General features: G+C 44.7%; 4 protein-coding genes across 7 annotated transcripts in view; 2 read left to right on the top strand and 2 right to left on the bottom strand.

Annotated features, from left to right (window-relative positions):
* The first annotated feature begins 4397 nt into the window (after positions 1–4397).
* amdhd2 (amidohydrolase domain containing 2) lies at positions 4398–9425 on the top strand. Its single transcript, XM_044051461.1, has 11 exons — positions 4398–4532; positions 4639–4775; positions 4855–4994; positions 5136–5190; positions 6145–6357; positions 6928–7016; positions 7166–7310; positions 7935–8042; positions 8120–8188; positions 8354–8455; positions 8540–9425. The coding sequence occupies exons 1-11, from the start codon at positions 4450–4452 to the stop codon at positions 8617–8619; spliced, it is 1221 nt and encodes a 406-aa protein (XP_043907396.1). The 5' UTR covers positions 4398–4449; the 3' UTR covers positions 8620–9425.
* jmjd8 (jumonji domain containing 8) lies at positions 9219–11827 on the bottom strand. Of its 4 annotated transcripts, XM_044051465.1 has the most exons (9): positions 11524–11827; positions 11085–11180; positions 10823–10871; positions 10651–10747; positions 10468–10536; positions 10269–10388; positions 9980–10047; positions 9778–9912; positions 9219–9695 (listed from the first exon to the last, which is right to left on the bottom strand). In XM_044051465.1, exons 1-9 carry the CDS (start codon positions 11697–11699, stop codon positions 9615–9617), a joined length of 891 nt encoding a protein of 296 aa, XP_043907400.1. In that variant the 5' UTR covers positions 11700–11827; the 3' UTR covers positions 9219–9614. The 4 variants fall into 4 exon arrangements, with proteins under 4 accessions (XP_043907400.1, XP_043907397.1, XP_043907401.1 ...); XM_044051462.1 differs by lacking the exon at positions 11524–11827 and having other exon boundaries at positions 11085–11441; XM_044051466.1 differs by lacking the exons at positions 10269–10388; positions 11524–11827 and having other exon boundaries at positions 11085–11445.
* A 2021-nt stretch (positions 11828–13848) lies between these two features.
* On the bottom strand, positions 13849–19291 carry LOC122785143 (trypsin-like). The gene is made up of 6 exons (XM_044050799.1): positions 19193–19291; positions 17548–17568; positions 16675–16837; positions 15201–15469; positions 14657–14796; positions 13849–14393 (listed from the first exon to the last, which is right to left on the bottom strand). The coding sequence occupies exons 1-6, from the start codon at positions 19242–19244 to the stop codon at positions 14124–14126; spliced, it is 915 nt and encodes a 304-aa protein (XP_043906734.1). The 5' UTR covers positions 19245–19291; the 3' UTR covers positions 13849–14123.
* casc3 (casc3 exon junction complex subunit) overlaps positions 16792–20176 on the top strand; it is a 14284-nt gene continuing 10899 nt past the window's right edge. The window contains exons 1-2 of the mRNA XM_044050798.1: positions 16792–16850; positions 20137–20176. The exon at positions 20137–20176 is cut by the window's right edge and continues 146 nt beyond it. Of these exons, the coding sequence (XP_043906733.1) occupies positions 20137–20176 (40 nt within the window). The 5' untranslated portion in view covers positions 16792–16850. The remainder of the gene's footprint in view (positions 16851–20136) is intronic.

A 20176-nucleotide genomic window follows, 5' to 3' on the forward strand; every position in this document is an offset into this window, starting at 1 on the left:
CAGAGACAAGACCACAGACCAAGACCACAGACCAAGACCAGAGACCAGAGACCAGAGACCAAAGACAGAGACCAAGACCAGAGACCAGAGACAGAGACAGAGACAGAGACAGAGACCAAGACCACAGACCACAGACCAAGACCAGAGACCAGAGACCAAAGACAGAGACCAAGACCAGAGACCAGAGACCAGAAACCAAGACCAAGACCAGAGAGAGAGAGTACAAGAGCAGACCAGCTAACGACTGCTAACACCTGCTAACAACAGCTCATTTCGTAGATTTTTTAAAATTTGGGATTTTGGAAAGACAGCGAACGAATGAGTGAGTGTGAAATGTGTTGTAAGTGTAAGATGAGAATCTGCCCGGTAACTCACTCTGGTATTTACAGACCATTGTTCTGTTACCGGGGCAACACAACACTGAGCCAGCGACGACAACAAAGAGAAAAAAAAAAAACACCGACGACCAAAGAAAACACAGGACAAACGTTGTGTGACACGACGTCGTTTTCCATCAGCAGCACATTTACAACCTAAAGTAAGAAGTGAAAACAAAATGGCCGCCAGCAACTTTTAGCCACTTTAACAAAAAATCAGCGTCAGTCTAAGACTACGATATCTTTAAGAACACGTTCACGTCTTTATCTCACTGTGAGACAGAAGTTTGTAAATCACTCACTCTCCCACACCAAAGCCCAGAGAGAAAATCAGTGATTTTAACGCACACACACACACACACACACACACACACACACACACACACTCTCACTCCATCACTACGTTCAAATGTCTTATTTTAAAATATTTCATTTAGACTTAACTCAGTGACACAAAGTGACCACACGAGGCAGCAGAGGACCAGCAGCTGCTGTGTCCTCAGCAGCTAAAATCACTGATGTTTACAAACTTCAGTTAAAATCTAAAATCTGGTTTAGTTTTGTGTCCCTGCTGGTGGTCGTGACATCACACACACACACACACACACACACACACACACACACACACACACACACACACACACACACACACTTAATGACTTAGCAGGACGTTGGAGAAATTTATGACTACAGCATCGCTCCTGTCCTCTTTACAGTGGGGCAACTTTACACTAACCGCCCCCACCCCCCCTCTCACCCCTCTCACCCCTCCTCACCCCCACATCAGGGATCAGACAAACACTGAGAGGAATGCAAACAGGCCGGAGCTGCTGTGACACAGAGAGGTGACTCCGCCCCCTTTACCCTAAATTGTGTAATTATTTCAGAAAATTCCAGAATTATTATAAATGTTGTTGAATCTTGTGTTTGTGTAAATTATAAACAGCTTTTAAAGAAACTCAACAGAAAAATGAACGCCTTGTGTTTTTACAGCGCAGGAAAAGTCACCGTTGAAATAAAGAAAGGATAAATGGCTTCAGTGTTCACGTGTCTTTTTGAATTTGCCGTTTCTCAGCGGCGTCCACACGTGAGCCGCGACCTCTCGCCGTGACCCTTCCCCCCCGTGCGTCACTGGGTGTCGTCTCGGCGAGTGAACGGCGAGCGAAAAAGCAGCGGATTAAGAGCTGAGGCTCCTGAAAGACCTCGTCCTCAGAGTCACGAGCTAAGCAGCCGTGAATGAGACAATGAGACACAGAGCTACAGTGTCTCAGTGTCTCTGTCTGTCTCTGTCTGTCTCTGTCTGTCTCTGTCTGTCTCTCTGTGTCTCTCTGTCTCCTCATGGGTGGCCCGGGTGGGTGACCCTGTCCTGCAGTCTCTCGTGGTCTCCATGACGATGAGCAGGACGTGGGGAGGCATCTGGTTTACTGGAAACATGCTTTATTGTTGACTTTCAGGAATGGAGGCGTGTGTGTGTGTGTTGGGGGGGTGGGGCTGTGGGCGGAGTTTGCTGCAGCACTTCCTGGCAGTGTTTAACATATAATTCTTTTTTTTCTTTATTTGTCGAATATTTGTGCTCAACTCACAGGTCAGAGGTCACATAGCTTGTGGCTAGTTGTTAGCATGTTCTAAACATAACATACGGGAACATAATCTGAGTTTGAGTTAATCTCTTAATCCTGTTCTTTCCTTCTCCTCAGACTCACCCTCTCATATCATCAGTCTCACCCTCTCATCTCATCAGACTCTCCCTCTCATCTCCTCAGTCTCACCCTCTCATCTCCTCAGTCTCATCCTCTCATCTCATCAGTCTCATCAGATTAGTGAATAAATTAAATATCATGTGACTACGACATCACTGCAGTGGAAAAATGAGAGGATGAACGTGTGAACTGATGAGTGACACAGGTTCATGTAACTACAATAATATCACAGCTCTTTGTTTACACTTTTCTTCTTCTGTGGTGACGTGAATTCATCGCCACCTGCTGTTTCCCTGACGAAATTCACTCATTCACAGCAGCAGTGGATGAAAAAACACACTCACTCTCTCTCTCTCTCTCTCTCTCTCTCTCTCTCTCTCTGTAGTTATGGGATGGGCGGTTGTCAGGACAGACTGAGACGCCTCACTGCTACCATGGCAACCACGTCTCCTTTTGAATTGTCAGCGATGACATCATCAAAGGTCACAGGCCCTGAACTCTTTCTACCACAGTTATCTTTTAGCTCCGCCTGCTGGTCAGGTTAACAGCTGCATCACCGAGGATGAGGCACTGACACAAAATAAAGAGATTAAATCTATGTCAGATTAAGACTGCGAAATCTTAACAACTCACTCTCCCACACCAAACCCCAGAGAGAAAATCAGTGCTGGTCCTCTGCTGCCTCGTGTGGTCACTTTGAGTCACTGAGGTCAATCTGAGCACAGAACTTTAAATGCTGAGTTCACAAAATAATATATTTGAATGTAGTGATGGAGGCAGCAGTGGATCAACAACTCGTGTGTGTGTGTGTGTGTGTGTGTGTGTGTGTGATGTTAAAACACTGGTTTTCTCTGTGGCCTTTGGTGTGGGAGAGTGAGTGGTTTACAAACTTCACTTTCCTGTTCCTGTCTGACAGTGAGTGAGTTAAAGACGTGAACACATTATTAACGATATCGTAGACTCAAACTGACGTCTTTAGTTCAGTGGATTAAAATAATGTTTTCTTGTTTCTCTGTTTTTAAAAACCTTTCAAATAAAAGTCTCAATAATAAAACAACCGTCCGCTTTGTTTTGGTGGAACAGAAAAATACAAATCCCCCAGACACGTGAACCTGCAGTCAGCTGACCTGCAGCTCCGCGCTGTCACGTGACTCCATCCGTTTCCTGTGTTTGTTTCGTCAGCTGATCGAAGTCCTGTTAACATTAAACTCTGACTCTGCGCGAGAGCGGAGTACATGCTGAACGAACAGCTCACGAATCCGGATTTAAAAACACCGAAGTTTAATGTAGTTTGCGCGTGTTTCTGGCGGAAGTAAGCCTCGTGGTGACGACTAAACACGCTTTAATAACGAAGGAATAAGACAAGTACTGTGTGTCTTATGCATGCCGAGTTGCTCACTGGATGCCATTTGTCCCTCGAGGTTTCACTTCGTCTTCTTTCCAGGTTCGTAAGCTGAGTTTAACGCTTAAAAGTCTTAAATTGATTGATTTCTTAATGGCGTTTGGAGTTGTGAATGTTAACGCGTTGTGGAAGTGGACGAACCACAGCGGAAAAACACGGGGGTCAGGGGTCAAACTGTGATAAGACGTGAGATACTGTTTAATAGAGAATAATAAACTTATGTAATAATAAAAATAATGATAATAATAATAATAGAAATGTAGAAGGAAACATTGCAGGATTATAGTCAGAGTTTTCAGTCTCTTTGATTCTCAAACTCAAGTCAAACAATGATTCAAACTTCCTGAAAGAATCTACATTTTATCTCACATATTTAAATATTATATCACGTGCCAGACTGTGCAGTGAGCGCCCCCTGCTGCAGAGGGCCTGTGTTCACTCCTCTGTCGTCACATCAACTCAATGTGTTGAATTCACAACAAAGATATCAATGTGCTGATGGGGAATATTTGTCTTTATTCTCTTCAGAGACAGAGAGGAGACCGAGAGGAGACATTGAGACAGAGAGGAGACATAGAGACAGAGAGGAGACCGAGAGACAGAGAGACAGAGAGGAGACCGAGAGAGAGACAGAGAGGAGACCAGAGAGAGACAGAGAGAGAGGAGACAGAGACAGAGGAGACCGAGAGACAGAGAGGAGACATAGAGACAGAGAGGAGAGAGAGACATAGGGAGACAGAGAGAGAGAGAGAGGGAGAGAGGAAGGAGACATAGAGAGAGAGAGAGAGAGAGACATAGAGACAGAGAGGAGACATAGACAGAGAGAGACAGAGACAGGGGGAGGAGACCGAGAGGAGACATAGAGACAGAGAGGAGACAGAGGAGAGAGGAGACATAGAGACAGAGAGGAGACATAGAGACAGGGAGGAGACATAGAGACAGAGAGGAGACATAGAGACAGAGAGGAGACATGCCGTCTAACAGATCAGTGTCTGATGCGCCCATCACTCAGTTTGTCAACTGTAGAATCCTGAGAGATCACAAGCTGCAGAGGTACACACACACACACACACACACACACACACACACACACACACACACACCACAGGTCATAACCAGGATACTGTGTGTGTGTGTGTGTGTGTGTGTGTGTGCACAGAGAGGACCTGTGGGTGCGTGAAGGGAGGATTTTAGATCCAGAGAAGTTATTCTTTGATGAACAGGGTTACGCCGACAACAGAGTGGACTGTGAAGGCAACATCATTTCTCCAGGCTTTATTGACGTCCAGATCAACGGTACACACACACACACACACACAAACGTGTGCAGAATATTACAGTAACTTGTTGCTGGTGATTTGTCCTCGTCCTCCAGGAGGACACGGTGTGGATTTCTCTCAGGCCTCTGAGGACGTCGGCCGCGGTGTTTCCATCGTGGCCAAGAAGATCTTGGAGGACGGCGTGACGTCCTTCTGTCCCACCCTGGTCACGTCTCCCTATGCCGTCTACCACAAGGTCACACTTCTGTCCTGTCAGTCTGTCTGTGTGGACATGTGACACGTCTGTCAGGAGCAATATGCAACATCACCACCAGATGCCACAAAATCCCACACACTAAACATTCTGTGATTCTTCTCTGATTTAACGTTGTTTTAGGTTTTGCCTCAGGTCAAAGTTCATAATGGAGGACACCATGGAGCTGGAGTTCTTGGTGAGTTTAGCTACGTCTGGCTAAATTAGCAGCTAACAGTAGCTGCTAACATCAAACACCAATGCTACCTTTGTTTGTTTGTGCTGTAAATACCAAGTCCATACTGTATATATTCTGTAAACAGTCCAGAATGTACATTCTATTTTAACTCTTGTTTATAGTCTTAGTATTAATATCTTTACATGTTGTACATTTTTTGGTAATGCTTGTATATTATCTATTATCTTCATCTTTGCTGCTGTAACAATGTAAATGTCCCCACTGTGGGACAAATAAGGACTGTCTTATCTCATGACATCTGGCTACACTAGCTGCTAATGCTACTATATCTGGCTACATTTGCTGCTAACGCTACAACATCTGGCCACATTAGCCATTAACGTTATGACATCTGGCTACATTAGCAGCTAACATCAAACAGTAATGCTACAGCATCTGGCTACATTAGCCACCAATGCTATGACATCCGGGTAATGTAGCTGTTAACGCTTAATACCAATTCTACAATATCTGGCTACAGTAGTGGCTAACATCATGCTACGATATCTGGCTACAGTAGTGGCTAACATCATGCTACGATATCTGGCTACAGTAGCGGCTAACATCAAACACCAATGTTACCACATCTGGCTCCATTAGCTGCTAACACTACACAACTGGCTACATTAGCCTCTAATGATGCGATATCTCGCTATATTAGCTGTTAACGCTTTGACTTCTGGCTAGACTAGCTACTAACGCGACAATTTCTGGCTACATTAGCCACTAACATCAAACAGCTACTGTAGCCTCAAACCTCAGACACCAACACCAATACTGATACTGGATGTAAAGTGGACATTGGAGGCTATTTCCAGTGTCCACAAGTTGAGGGACGTGTCCTCGGGACGTGTCCTCGGGACGTGTCCTCGGGACGTGTCCTCGGGACGTGTCCTCACATCTTTGTCTCTGTAGGGTTTCATGTGGAGGGTCCATTCATCAGTGTGGAGAAGAGAGGAGCTCACCCAGAGCAATATCTGCGCAGCTTTCAGTCTGGAGGCTTCGAGGACTTGATGGAGGCCTATGGCAGCCTGGATAACGTTGCCATGGTAACACTCGCTCCAGAGCTTGCCGGCAGCCAATCGGTGGTGAGGGAGCTCTGTAGGCGGGGCATCACTGTGTCGTTAGGTGAGCGTTGTTTTTCTCTTTTTCCCTCATTAGTTTCCCCTTTTCGTTAGCGATTAATTAAGTTTCATACCAGCAGAGGGTGGACCTTCCTCTCCACTACCTTGGAACAGACCAAGTTGAACCTCAGTTTGAGGAGGAGCAATGTGGTTTTGGTCCGTGGACCAGCTCTTTTCCCTTGGTGAGGTGCTGGAGGTGGGCCAACCAGTCCACATGTGTTCTGTGGATGCAGAGATGACCGTGGCCCCAAGGGCATCCTGCGAGTATGGGATGGTGGCCCCTCGTTCAGCCCCTGTACCCCTGTCTGACCTGTTCTCGGTGAGGGATGGACTCACAGTCTTGGAGTGGAGGTTGGTCCAGTTTGATGGCCGGAGGATCCCATCTCTGCTATTTGCAGACGATGTCCTTTTAGCTTCATCAAACTACGACCTTCAGCTCTTGCTTTGGAGGTTCGCAGCTGAGTGTGAAGCGGATCGGCGCCTCCAAGTCTGAGGCCGTGGTTCTCAGCTGGAAACCACGTTCATATATGATTATATAAGATTTTAAGGGCAGTTGGTGTTTTTCGTCATGTAGGTCACTCCGTGGCTAACTTGTCTCAGGCTGAAGACGCCGTGAAACATGGAGCCTCTTTCATTACACATCTGTTCAACGCCATGCTGCCGGTGAGTCGCTCGTCATCCTCATTCTTCATCCTATTTATATAAAGACGATATCATTAATAGACGTTGATGTTCTTCTGTTCTTTGTCTGTGGAGCAGCAGTGTAATAAAAAAAGTGGCCTGGACTTTTGTCTGTGTTTTGTTGGAACCAGTTCCACCATCGGGACCCAGGTATCGTGGGTCTGCTGACCAGTGATCAGGTGCCTGCAGGCCGGAGAGTGTTCTACGGTATGATAGCCGACGGGATCCACACCAACCCTGCTGCTCTGAGAATCGCCCACAGAGCTCACCCTTCAGGTCAGACGCTGCCCTTGTTCTACTGTCAGGTGATGAAGGTGATGAAGGTTTGGAGATGTTGAAGGTAGTGATGTCAGTCTGACACCGAAGCTCCAACCCTTGCTTCAAACTCGAAGTTGCGTTCTCCTTGAACCACTGCTTCAAAGCTTGCTTCGCGGCAGAGCAAGTTACGCAAGCAATGACGCATGAAGCAGTGACCGCTTCGCCAGACGAGTCGTTGACTTGAACGTGATTTTTCAAAAGCTGAAGAAATCGTCTGAGTCCAAAAACAGTGGAAAAATTCTTATTCCTAAATAAAAACCTCTGAATTCTGAGTTACACAAGCACAGCCCACCTTCCCTGCACCTACTTTGTTTCCTAAAGCACACCCTCGCTCAATCCCAGATACTAGTCAACATATGTCTACTGAATCAGCTGAACATATATTGACACTGTTTGTTGTCTACTATTTCACCACTAGATGTCACTGAAATGAACCTTTGAATGAATGAATGAACCCATGTTCAATACAATTGGCAAAGCGGTTCAATACTGCTTTATTTGGACATTAATGGTGCATGTTGTTTTACTGTAACGACACCACCTGGTGGTCGGAGGTTTGAGCTGTCCATTTGCATTTTGTAGGTTTGGTGCTGGTGACGGACGCGATCGCAGCGATGGGTCTTCCTCCCGGGCGTCACACTCTGGGTCAGCAGGTCATCGAGATCCATGGTCTCCACGCTCACATAGCAGGTCCGGCTTTGTTTACTTTTCAAATCAATCGATAAATTCAGACGTTTGATCCTCTGAACCCAAACGTGGTCTCTCAGGCACCAAGACGCTCAGCGGCAGCATCGCCACCATGGACATGTGTGTGAGACACTTCAAACAAGCTACAGGTGTGTGTGTGTGTGCGCGTGTGTGTGTGTGTGTGTGTAGGGTGTGTGGAGTGTGGAGTGTGTGTGTGGTGTGGGCTATTCATATCTTTGTGGGGACATTTTTTCTGGTCCTCACAACTCTAAAAGTGTGCGTGTGTGTGCGTGTGTATGTGTGTGTGTGTACAGGCTGCAGTGTAGAAGAAGCTCTAGAAGCTGCTTCACTTCATCCAGCTCAGCTCCTGGGAATCAGCCACAGGAAGGGAAACCTGGACTACGGCTCAGATGCAGGTCAGCATGTCGTGCATACACACGCGCACACACACACACACACACACACACACAGGTGTTTAGTGTTGCTTGTGTGTTTCGCAGACCTAACGCTGTGTGACGACGCCCTCAACATCAAAGCTACTTACATCTCTGGAGAGGAGGTTTGGAGGAAACAGCCGTAAAAAACCCCAGAGAGACCTCCAGGGGGCGCCATTTCCCACAGAGCCACAAACCTGTCCAGATACGATTTATCGGAACAGAACCAAACCAAACTGTGTTTATTTTCAGCCTTGTCGGGCATCAGAGGCCGAGTCTATGTTTGCAGATCACATTTCACCCACTTCACAAAAGACTCGCGTAATAAAATCGACGTCACATGATCACGTCTTCAGCTCACTGTGAGGAAACTGAAGTTTGTAAAACACTCACTCTCTCACAGAGAAAAGCAGTGATTTTTAGCTGGCGGGGTCCTCTGCTGCCTCGTGTGGTCACTTTGTGTCACTGAGGTCAATCTGAATGTGGACCTTTAAATGCCAAATTCACAAAATAACACTCTTGAACTTAGTGATGGAGGCAGCAGTGCGCGCTGTGATGTTAAAATCACTGATTTTCTCTCTGGGCTTTGGTGTGGGAGAGTGAGTGGTTGACAAACATCTGTCTCACTGTGACATAAAGACGTGGACGTGTTCTTAAAACATCGTAGACTTAAACTGATGATGAGTTCAGGTTCTCAGCAGCAGGGGGCGTGTGTTTTAAAGGTGCTTCATTAATCCAGAGGAGAGAAGTATCAAAGTCACTTTATTTCATTTCAACATTTTTGTACTTAGAAAAACCTTCATTATGTACTTTATATATATATATATATATATATATGTATATACACACTTCATATATATATACTTTTACTTGAACAAAAACAGAAGAGAAATGAGTGAAAAGTCACTGACAAACTTTTTTAAAGTCACATGATTAAAGACTGTTGTCAAAAGGTCAGTGTCCATGTCTTAGGTCCCCAGTGCTGACCATGTGTCTCTGTGTCACTCACTCATTCATTCACTCATTCACTCAACTGTCCCTTTAAGTTCAAAATAACGGGTTAGAAAAAATCGTGTGGTGAAGCTGGGGGTGGACAGTTGGACGTCCTGGTCCTGGTCCTCGTCCTGGTCCTGCAGGTCAGTCAGCCAAGGAAGGTGGAGATGAAGACGCTGGTGTCCAGGTTGAGCGTGGCGTGCCACCAGCGGTCAGGGAAATACAGCACCTGCAGGGACACAATGTCCTCACTTTGACTGAATGTCCTCACTTCAGCAGGACAGTAGTAGTGATGAGACAGTGGACGTCACCTCTCCTGGTCTGATGGTACAGTCCAGAGGAGCCTCGTCCTCAGGCAGACTGGGGTAAATGTCTCTGAGCCAGGACAGAGTGGTGTGGTTCGGGTGGAAGTGAGGTTCTTTATCAGGAGGAGACAAGAACCAGCGCTGTGCAGCAGAAACAAGGACATCAGACTGTGACCTCACTCACCCTCTCACTCACTCACCCTCTCACCTTTCTTCCATAGATGACCTCAGAGAATCCAGGTCCATGCCAGTGAAAGGGAACTCCTGTTCCTGGACCTGAAGACACAAAGATATACTTTAACATGATGTCCATTTTATGTCCGTCTCAAACTGTATCTCAGTCACTGTCCTACACGTGTTTACACCATACTTCCTCCAGAGGGCAGCGCTGAGTACAAAGGTACAGGCAATGTCCTCAGACTAAATGTCTTCACTTAAACTAACTGTCCTCACTTAGACTAAGTTTCCTCACTCAGAGACAGGTGAAGTGTCCTGACCTGCGATACCAAAGCTGTAGGCTGCTGAGGTCAGCGGGAGGACGTACGGAGGAGACACGTAGTTCTGGAACAGACTCTGCCACTCACTCATGTTATTGTCTCCAAAGAAGTACAGCGTGTCTGTCAGAGAGGGACTACGTTAGAGAGGAGGAGCAGGAGGAGGAGCAGGAGGAGGAGGAGGAGGAGGAGGAGAACTCACCGTTGCCCAGAACCTCAGTGGACTGAGGCTTCAGGAAAACGTCCACGTACTCCTGGAAAGACACGTCCACTGTAACACAATCAACACAGTGAGTGAGTTAAAATAATCTGTTAAACTGAATCAACAGAATTTAACATGAGGACACGCCCCTCTGTGACTGTGGTGAGGACACGCCCCTCGTACCTTTCCTGTAGGAGTACGTGTTGGCCGTACTCAGACGAACGGTCCTGCCTCCATATTCCTGCAGTAACGTCCACTTCGAGCAGAGGAGCCGGAAGTTCTGCAACAACAGGACAGAGTGAAACCTTACAGAGTGAAAACTGAGTGAGCGGCTGAATCATCCTGTCATACACACCGTGTTATTGGTCAGAGCTCGCAGGACGACGGGACGACTGTACGCGTATCTGAAAGTAAATAAAAAAGCTATAGTATTTTAGCCGTCGTGTTTATTTTATGAGAAGAAAACTTTTTTAAAGATTTAAATGTCAGTGTGTACAATGACCATATGTGGATACTCGAGGTTACACTATCGTGTTGGTAGTCAGGCAGCGGTGAGATGGCGCCCCGCCCCTCGTTGATCGACAGTGGACGAATCAGAGCGTCTTTGTCTTGCGTACCTTTCAAGGAACTGTTGATACGAGAGCGACGAGGCGTCCAACACGTCCACGTCACAGCGGCCGTCGTCCTCCAATCTCACGTCCGAATTTAGCGACCTGAACACGGAGGCAGACACGTGACTCGACTCACAACAAACACACAAACAAACTCTCGTCCACGTCACTGAAGAAAGTGGTGGGCCACATGAAATGGCCTGGAGGGACAAACGTGGCCCACGAGCCGCGAGTTTGAGACCTCTGCTGTAAAGTCTATTCCACTGGCTCTTTTGCACTACACAGTTGTCGCTCGACTGTTTGGGATCAGTCGTCGTTTTCTTCATAGCTCCTCCTCCAAATGGGCGGAGTCGTCATAGTGACTTGTCGAGCAGTTGTTTTGGGTGAAAGTGAATCATTGAAAACATTTGTTCACAGAATGATTCAATACGGAGCACACACTCACCAGCCGCCGCCGTCCTCCGGCCGCTGCTCCGGCCGCTGCTCCGGCCGCTGCTCCGGCCGCTGCTCCGGCCGCTGCTCCGGCCGCTGCTCCGGCCGCTGCTCCGCCCTCAGAAGCAGGCAGAGACTCAGCAGGATGAGCGGGCGCGTGAACGCAGCCTGGTTCATCTTCATCTTCATCTTCACCCGGGACTGAAAAACCGCCTCAACCGGTGAAAACGGCACCGGTTTTAGGCGGAAAAAAAACCTCAAAAACTCCCACAGAACGAGAGAAACGGCTGCTTTTCCGAGAGCCAATCACATCACAGCATACTGAACACGTGACCGTGTGTTGCATTCATGCCCGTGGGAACTTTTAATACTTTATTACTCGACAGAAAAAATAACATTCATATATACATATTCATAAAGTTCATAAATTAAAGAGGAAGTAAACCCCTGTTCTGAAGCTGACTCCGCCCAATGCCTGATTTTACAAATGGCCGTTTCTCAAGTAAGCAAGTGTGTATGTGTTCTACTGTTTAAGTGATCAAGTTCTTTCCCTAATAACCTCTGCCCGCCCCACCTCCTGCCCCCTTGACCCTAACCCTTCTCACCTTCTTCAGTCAATTGCTTCTGATCTTCTTCCTTTCCTCAGCCACCTCATTAACACATCTCTATCATCTGGTTGCACTATATACACACTTTTTTTAACACAAAAAACGTCTTTTAAAGGGGACATATTATGCAAAACCAACTTTTTAACCATTTTAATACTTATATTTGGGACTCTAGAGGCCCTACAAGTCGCCAAAGTGTGGAAAAAGAATACTCAGTCATGTTTTCGTGGTCCCCCTTAGTGTAAGTATAGACGATAAAACATGTTGAATTCCCTGCGCTTATGACGGTTTACTTGGAGAGCTCCACCTTAGCTCCACCTTGTCCCTGCGAGAGTGCAGGCGAGGGAGGAAGAGCGGTATTATGTCATCGCGGCGGGACAAGTGTGCTGTTGGTGGCTGCACAGTGGAGCACAGTGTTTTACAGAGGATTTTATTTATGAAGCTAATGTGCCGGATAAAGTCAGCGAACGTGTGTTCGTGTGTTTTGTGAACCTTGGAAAGTACAATTCTGGACTGACCAGAAGATTAATAATACAAAACGGTGCTATTACATTTCCACTGCTGTGGAGAACACGGGAGTAGCATGCTAGTTACTGAAACAAATCTAGACCTTTATAAGCAGTGAGTTACACAAACAGTGGCCAGCGGTCGGCGTATTTATTTCACTGACGTACAAACACACACATTTTTAGGAAAATGGTCAAATAGAGCTCATAACTGACCATTCTGACACGTCCTGTTGCAGTCTACATACTACAACAGCTTCCGTAGCTTCCTCTTGTTCAGGGTCGGACTCTGGTTCAAACTTCACCAGACATGTTCCTCCCACGATTCACGTCCAGCATGTAAAGGGACCAAGCGGTTTCTTTCACTAGGACACCAGGGAACTATTTTAACTTGGAGAACTAGGGTATAATATGGACCTTTAAATACTTTTGTAGTATCTGACTCTGTCTAGACTGTGTTAGAGATGTGCATTGAGAAGTAAACAGGAACTTCCTCAAGAGAGGGTTGACTTTGGGTTTAAAAGCATCACCTACAGTCTGGTCACGACCTGTGCACCTAACATGTACGATCGTGAGAAAGAATGGGCTGACACAAGTCGTTTCCCAGGAAAACAGGAGAAAGGGGCGACCGTCAAATGTGGGGTTTAAGATAAGGATGCCAGAGACACCTTTAAAAGTACGGACCTGAGAGATTCAGCAGGAACACATGTCTGATGCCTGACTTGTAACCAAAGAAAATCCCTTTTGTTCGGTATGAGTCCTGTGTCAGAGGGGTTTCTTTCTGCACCATCAGCTCATCACCTATGGTTCGTAAGAAGAAGGAAGCCTGAATAAAAACGACACTTTACACTTTAAACTACCAAGAGTTGGACCTGGATCAGTCAACAATTAGTAGATAAACTTACTATACATTTATTTTTCTTTAAAAAAAGAGCATTTATTTCACATAATAATAATAACAGTAAATGACAGACAGCAGCAGCTGATCAGTGCAGTTCAACAGCACCGACACATGGATGCTCCTCTTATCATAAATGTACACATTTTATATATATACTGTATACATATACACACATATATGTATACACATATACACAGTGAATCACAGAGGTAGGTTATAAAAAACGTGTACGTGTGTATGTGAGTGTGTGTGTGTGTCTAAAACTGTCATCCATAGAAAACCTCATTCGTTCACATTTGATTCTTGAAAAGTAGAATTAATGAATTAATGGTCAACTAAATATATTTGATTGGGTTCATTTTAAGAATTAAAACATATTTTCAGATTTTTAATATAAGATAATTTTTGTGAATTTGAATCATATTTCACCATCATTAGTCTGAGAAGTTTGATCTTTAAAGGCTTTAAATCAAATGTGAGTAATAATAATAATAATAATTCAAGAGTTTGGAGTAAAGAAATCCACAAAATCATTCCACTATTTCATTCTCCCCGTTGATTAACATGTGCTGTTGTTTTGACGTCAGTGTGTGTCTTTCTAGGTGAGGACAAAGGTGGTGAAGAGGACAGGAGGGAAGGACAGCAGCAGCAGCAGGGACGGGGAGGTGTGGTGTGCACTTCCACTCGTCCCGCCCACAAAGCCCGGCTGGTCGCTGCTGATCTGGCTGTTGATCCAGCTCTGGTACTCGGACACACGGGCGTAGACACCGGGGATGTTTGGCAGAGCACAGCCGAACCCGAAACTCACCACTCCAGACTGAACCCACTGGGAGCCACTTTGACTGACCAGGGGGCCGCCAGAGTCACCCTGTACAGACACACACACACACACACACCAGTGAATGAGAATGAAACGCACTAACTACACAATAAACGTCCACGCTGCATCACAGGAGGCAGGAATTCAACGCCTCAGACATCAAAGTCAAGTCACTGTTAGACGGGAAACCACTCACTCTCCCACACCAAACCCCAGAGAGAAAACCACAGGAGTTACACAGGAGTTGTTGATCCACTGCTGCCTCCATCACTAAGTTTGTAAAGTTCAGTCAGGGCTTTTTCAGGACTCACCTGGCAGGAGTCCTTTCCTCCTTCACTCAGTCCGGCACAGATCATATTGCTGGTGAGATCAGAGTATGTTTCTCTGCACTGAGTGTTGGACACGATGGGGACTTGCACCTCCTGCAGCTCCTCAGGGAAAGGAAGGGGAACTGATAAAGAAGAGGAAAGAAAAAGAGCAGGTATTTACGGGCCCAAAACCTTCAAATTAAAAGCACTCTGATCTCTCTTTAGTCCATCAGTGCCACCTGATGCTCATTTTGGGTAGAACGTCATTTTCCTAGTTGACTATATGCACTTTGACTGTGTATAAATAATGAGATAAAAGTCTGAATTCTGAGAATGAAAGTCTGAAAGTGGAGATAAATGTCTCCAAAAACGGGAGAAAAAGTTTCCTGTCTTACAGTGACATAATATTATTATAGTATAGTGTAATAATAATAATAATAATAATCATAATAATCATCATAATAATGATAATGATAATAACAATAATAATAATCATCATCATAATAATGATAATAATAATAATAATAATAATAATGATAACACTTACCGCTACTCCCGATAGTTCCCCAGCCGGTGACCCAGCAGCTGGTACCAGCAGGAAAAACAGCACCAGACCCCGCCAGGCACACGGGTCTGATGTAGTCAGTGAAGTCCACAGCGGAGGACAGTTTCAGTAAACAGATGTCATTGTCGTTTGTGTTTGTATCGTAGTCTGGATGATTGATGACCTCTGACACTGATCGAGACTGTTCGTTAGAGTTCACACCCTGTTGGGATTCACGTCCGAGATAAACGAGCAAACCAAAGGTGCTGGTGCTGAGGAACACAACCAAGAAGCCGTCAAAATTCTGCTGAGTCATCATCTACTCATCCTTTATATACACTCACCGATCGTCTGTACATACGGTCACCGATCATCTGTATGTACAGTCACCGATCGTCTGTACATATGGTCACCGATCATCTTTATATACGTCACCAATCCTCTGTATATGCGCTCACCGATCATCTGTATATACTGTCCCTGATTGTCTGTACATACAGTCACGATCGCCTGTATATACGGTCACCAATCATCTGTATATACAGTCACCGATCGTCTGTATATGCGGTCACCAATCGTCTGTATGCTGTATGCGGTCGATCGTCTGTACATAGTCCGATCATCTTTATATATCTGTATATGTCACCGATCGCCATGCGGTCAGGGTCACCCATCATGGGTCACGATCGTCTGTATATACAGTCACGTCGATCTGTATATACGGTCACCGATCATCTGTATGAATGGTCATCGTCTGACGGTCACCCGATCTTCTGTATGCGGTCACCGATCGTCTGTATATCGATCACCGATCGTGCATGGTCACCGATCATCTGTATGAACGGTCACCGATCGTCTGTATATGCGGTCACCGATCGTCTGTATATACGGTCACCGATCGTCTGTATATACGGTCACCGATCGTCTGTATATACGGTCACCGATCTTCTGATCACCCCGTCTTCTGGTCACCGACTGTCTGATCGTCTGTATATCTGATCACCGATTGTCTGTATGTGGTCACACCGATCGTGCATGTACGGTCACCGATCATATGCGGTCACCGATCGTCTACCGTCACCATCGCTGCTGTCACCGATCGTCTGTATATCGGTCATCGTCCGGTCACCGATTGTGGTCACCGATGATCACGATCGTCTGATCACGATCGTCTGTATATGTCACCGATCGTCTGTATATGTCACCGATCGTGTATATCGTCACCGATCGTCGCTACGTCACCGATCGTCTGTCACCGATCGTCTGTATATACGGTCACCGATCGTCTGTATGTCACCGATCGTCTGTCACCATGTGGTACGGTCACCGATCGTCTGTATATACCGGTCACCGATCACGGTCACCGATCGTCTAATCGCGGCTATATCTGCATGATACAGTCACCGATCTTCTGTATATACGGTCACCGATTGTCTGTATATGCAGGACAGATGGGCAGACGGACAGACGTCCTCACCTGGAGAAACAGTGAGCAGCCGTCAGGATCCACTGGCTGTTGATGAGTGAACCTCCACAGAAGTGACTGCCAAAGCGGTGCAGACTCACCTGCCATGGCCACGCCCCTGCAGACGCACTCTCCCCACCCACGATCTTTGTGTTGAGTGGAGCTTGACCACAGACTGGAGGGTGAAGGTCAGAGTTTAGTTAATGTTGGATTCTCTTTAGTTAACTTTTGACTCTCTTTAGTTAACTTTTGACTTTCTTTAGTTCACTTTTGACTTTCTTTAGTTCACTTTTGACTCTCTTTAGTTAACTTTTGACTTTCTTTAGTTAACTTTTGACTCTCTTTAGTTAACTTTTGACTCTCTTAGTTAACTTTCTCTTTAGTTACTTTGACTTTCTTTTTTGACTCTCTTTAGTTAACTTTTGACTCTCTGTAGTTAACTTTTGACTCTCTTTATTTAACTTTTGACTCGCGTTAGTTACCTTTTGATTCTCTTTAGTTAACTTTTGATTCTCTTTAGTTAACTTTTGACTCTCTTTAGTTAACTTTTGACTCTATTAGTTGACTTTTGACTCTCTTTAGTAAACTTTTGACTCTCTTAGTTAATGTTTGACTCTCTTAGTTAATGTTTGACTCTCTTAGTTAATGTTTGACTCTCTTAGTTAATGTTTGACACTCTTTAGTAAACTTTTGACTCTCTCAGTTAATGTTTGACTCTCTTAGTTAATGTTTGACTCTCTAAGTTAATGTTTGACTCTCTTAGTTAATGTTTGACTCTCTTAGTTAATGTTTGACTCTCTTTAGTTACTGTTTTTAGTGAATGCTTGTCTCTTTTTTGCATGTGCTTTCACTGAATTGTGAGATCAGAGAAAAGAACAAACTTACCGTCTGACTGTGCATCGTTTCCTGTTGGGGACACAATAAACACAATGAGTTTCATTTACTGAAGGTAGAACCTGGGCGAGGTCACACTTGTGAGTTACCTGCTATAAAAGACCTATATATATATGTATGTCTATATATATATATATATATATATATATATATATATATATATATATATATATATATATGTATATATATATATATATATATATATATGTAAAGGTTTTCATGTAGACAACAACCACCAGATGAAATTCAGCTCTGGGCCCCATAAAAGCTTGGTTCGGCCCTGATGTGTGAAGCGGAGGAACTCGACTGGTGTCGTAATACTGCGTCTGTCCACATACACATAATACCAATCACCTCAGTCAAGACTACACAAGAAAATCCTGAACAGCTAGTTTGATGTTGAGTGTTTATACAAGAAGTCCAGCTGAGTCACTTTTTATGTTACCACACAACAACTCCACTTGACTGCTCTTTTAAAACAAGTGCGTAATGTAACCAAAGTGGAAGAGACAAAATACACATCAAAAGTTATGTTTTTTTATGGTACGTTTATGTTATTTAATACATTGATATTTAGACGGCACAGGAAACAGGCCTCAGGTTTTAGTGAGTCTGATACAGGCGCGACAGCTGATTCTGATGTGATAATGCAAAACTGACATATCTGTACTTAACTTTATTTATATGTACTTTTACTCCACTGCTAAGCTGCTTTACACTTCACTTTTCACCCATTCAGACAAATCCATGGCATTTAAATAATGTGTTATTTTTCTTATATATAAGTGGTCACATATATAAATATATATGCAAGTGACCACATGAGGCAGCAGTGGACCAGAAGCTAAAGTCATTTTCTGTATTAAAAAAGTGAGGAGTTAGAATTGAGCCATGGTGGGTCAGTGGTTGGGTGAGTTGTCTTTCAACTGAAAGATTGTGGGTTCAAGACCATGACTCTTGTCACTGTGCGAACGTCCACTGTGACGTCAGCAGCTGCAGGTAAAACCACAGCTGATGACAATGAGCTGTTGTTAGAGTCACAAGTTCATAAAGTAGCTGTGTCACTAAACAAACACATTCATTCATTCACAGAGTGACAGCACAGAAAATCTCCTCAGACGTGACGTGAGGTTACTTCCCCATGTCTGAGATATGACACTGATGTTATCAGTCACGAGCGTTGAAATCATGTTAAAAGAATACGTTTAACGGCCTGAAGACGTGAGCTCTTTTAACAATACTTCCACTAAAACAGTTAAACACACTTGTTTTCAAAGTGTCCGTTGCATGGATTTTTAAATTTCTTTAAAAAATGTTTTACTCAGTAACGTAGCGAGTCGCAGTACTTCCAAAAACCCCATCCTTTAGTAAACATAAAATTAAAAAATATATATAATTCATTAGTTTCCACCTGTGGTTTCCACGGCTCCGTTCACAGACACATGAAATAAACTAATAAAGTGAACTAAAAAGTGTCGCACAAAAAAAAACAGGAAGTCAGACCCCCGGTCACACCTCCACATTCAAACATAAGACCTATGATGTCAAAGGTTTAAACATAAACTCACATCATTCATTCACTCTCCAGTCCAACCACATGAACATGACATAGTCTCACTGTGACCATCATGCTCACCTGTCAGCATGAAACCCAGCAGCACAGCACACATCAGCAGCTCCATCTCCATGACATCCACCAACTTCCCTGCGTGCAAATAAACTGAGCAGTGGAGCAGGGTTGACAGGAACTGGAGGGAGGGCGTGACTCAGACTTTATCTACCTGACAGGACTCAGTCTCCGCCCACAAATGCAACACCTCACATACCACAAACAACATTCTTTATGAACACAGCCAAATAAAGCTGCCATATGTCAGAGGGCTCTCAACATCTCTACTGACCGAACACGTTCCACATCTTTATCTCACTGTGAGACAGACTTGTCGAACAGGAAACTGAAGTTTGTAAAATACTCACTCTCTCACACCAAAGTCCATAGAGAAAATCAGTGATTTTAGCTGGAGCTGCTGGTCTACTGCTGCCTCATGTGGTCACTTTGTGTCACTGAGGAAAATCTGAACAAAGGTTTTTTAACACTGAATTTTATAAATAAACAAATTTGAACTTAGTGATGGAGGCAGCAGTGGATCAACAACTCCTGTGTGCTGTGATGTTAAAATCGCTGATTTTCTCTATGGACTTTGGTGTGGGAGAATAAGATAAGATAATCCTTTATTTGTCCCACAGTGGAGAAATTTACAAGAGGCTTAACTAACCTGAACTATCCTTGATTTCACTATTTATATTGTTAGAAGGTGGAAAAAGCTGAAGCCGAGGCTGAAAAATCAAAGAAACTAGAAAATATTCACATTTAAGAAGCTGAAAAATGTCAGAAACTACTTTTAATTCTTTAAAAGGCTGATAAATTGGTGAAAATCTAAACATTTCTATTTTTGGCGGTGGCGGTAATGTCACTTTAACGTTTCACGTCACCCGCCATTACACAAAAAAGGAGGAGAAGAAGAACGCGACTACCCACAATCCTCTGCTTCTTCCGCTTCCAACCATTCGATCTCTAAGATGGCGGACCGGCGGAGACGGAGGAGGCGCGCGTCCCAGG

This window comes from Solea senegalensis, linkage group LG19 (assembly GCF_019176455.1).
Source record: "Solea senegalensis isolate Sse05_10M linkage group LG19, IFAPA_SoseM_1, whole genome shotgun sequence".
NCBI lineage: Eukaryota > Metazoa > Chordata > Actinopteri > Pleuronectiformes > Soleidae > Solea > Solea senegalensis.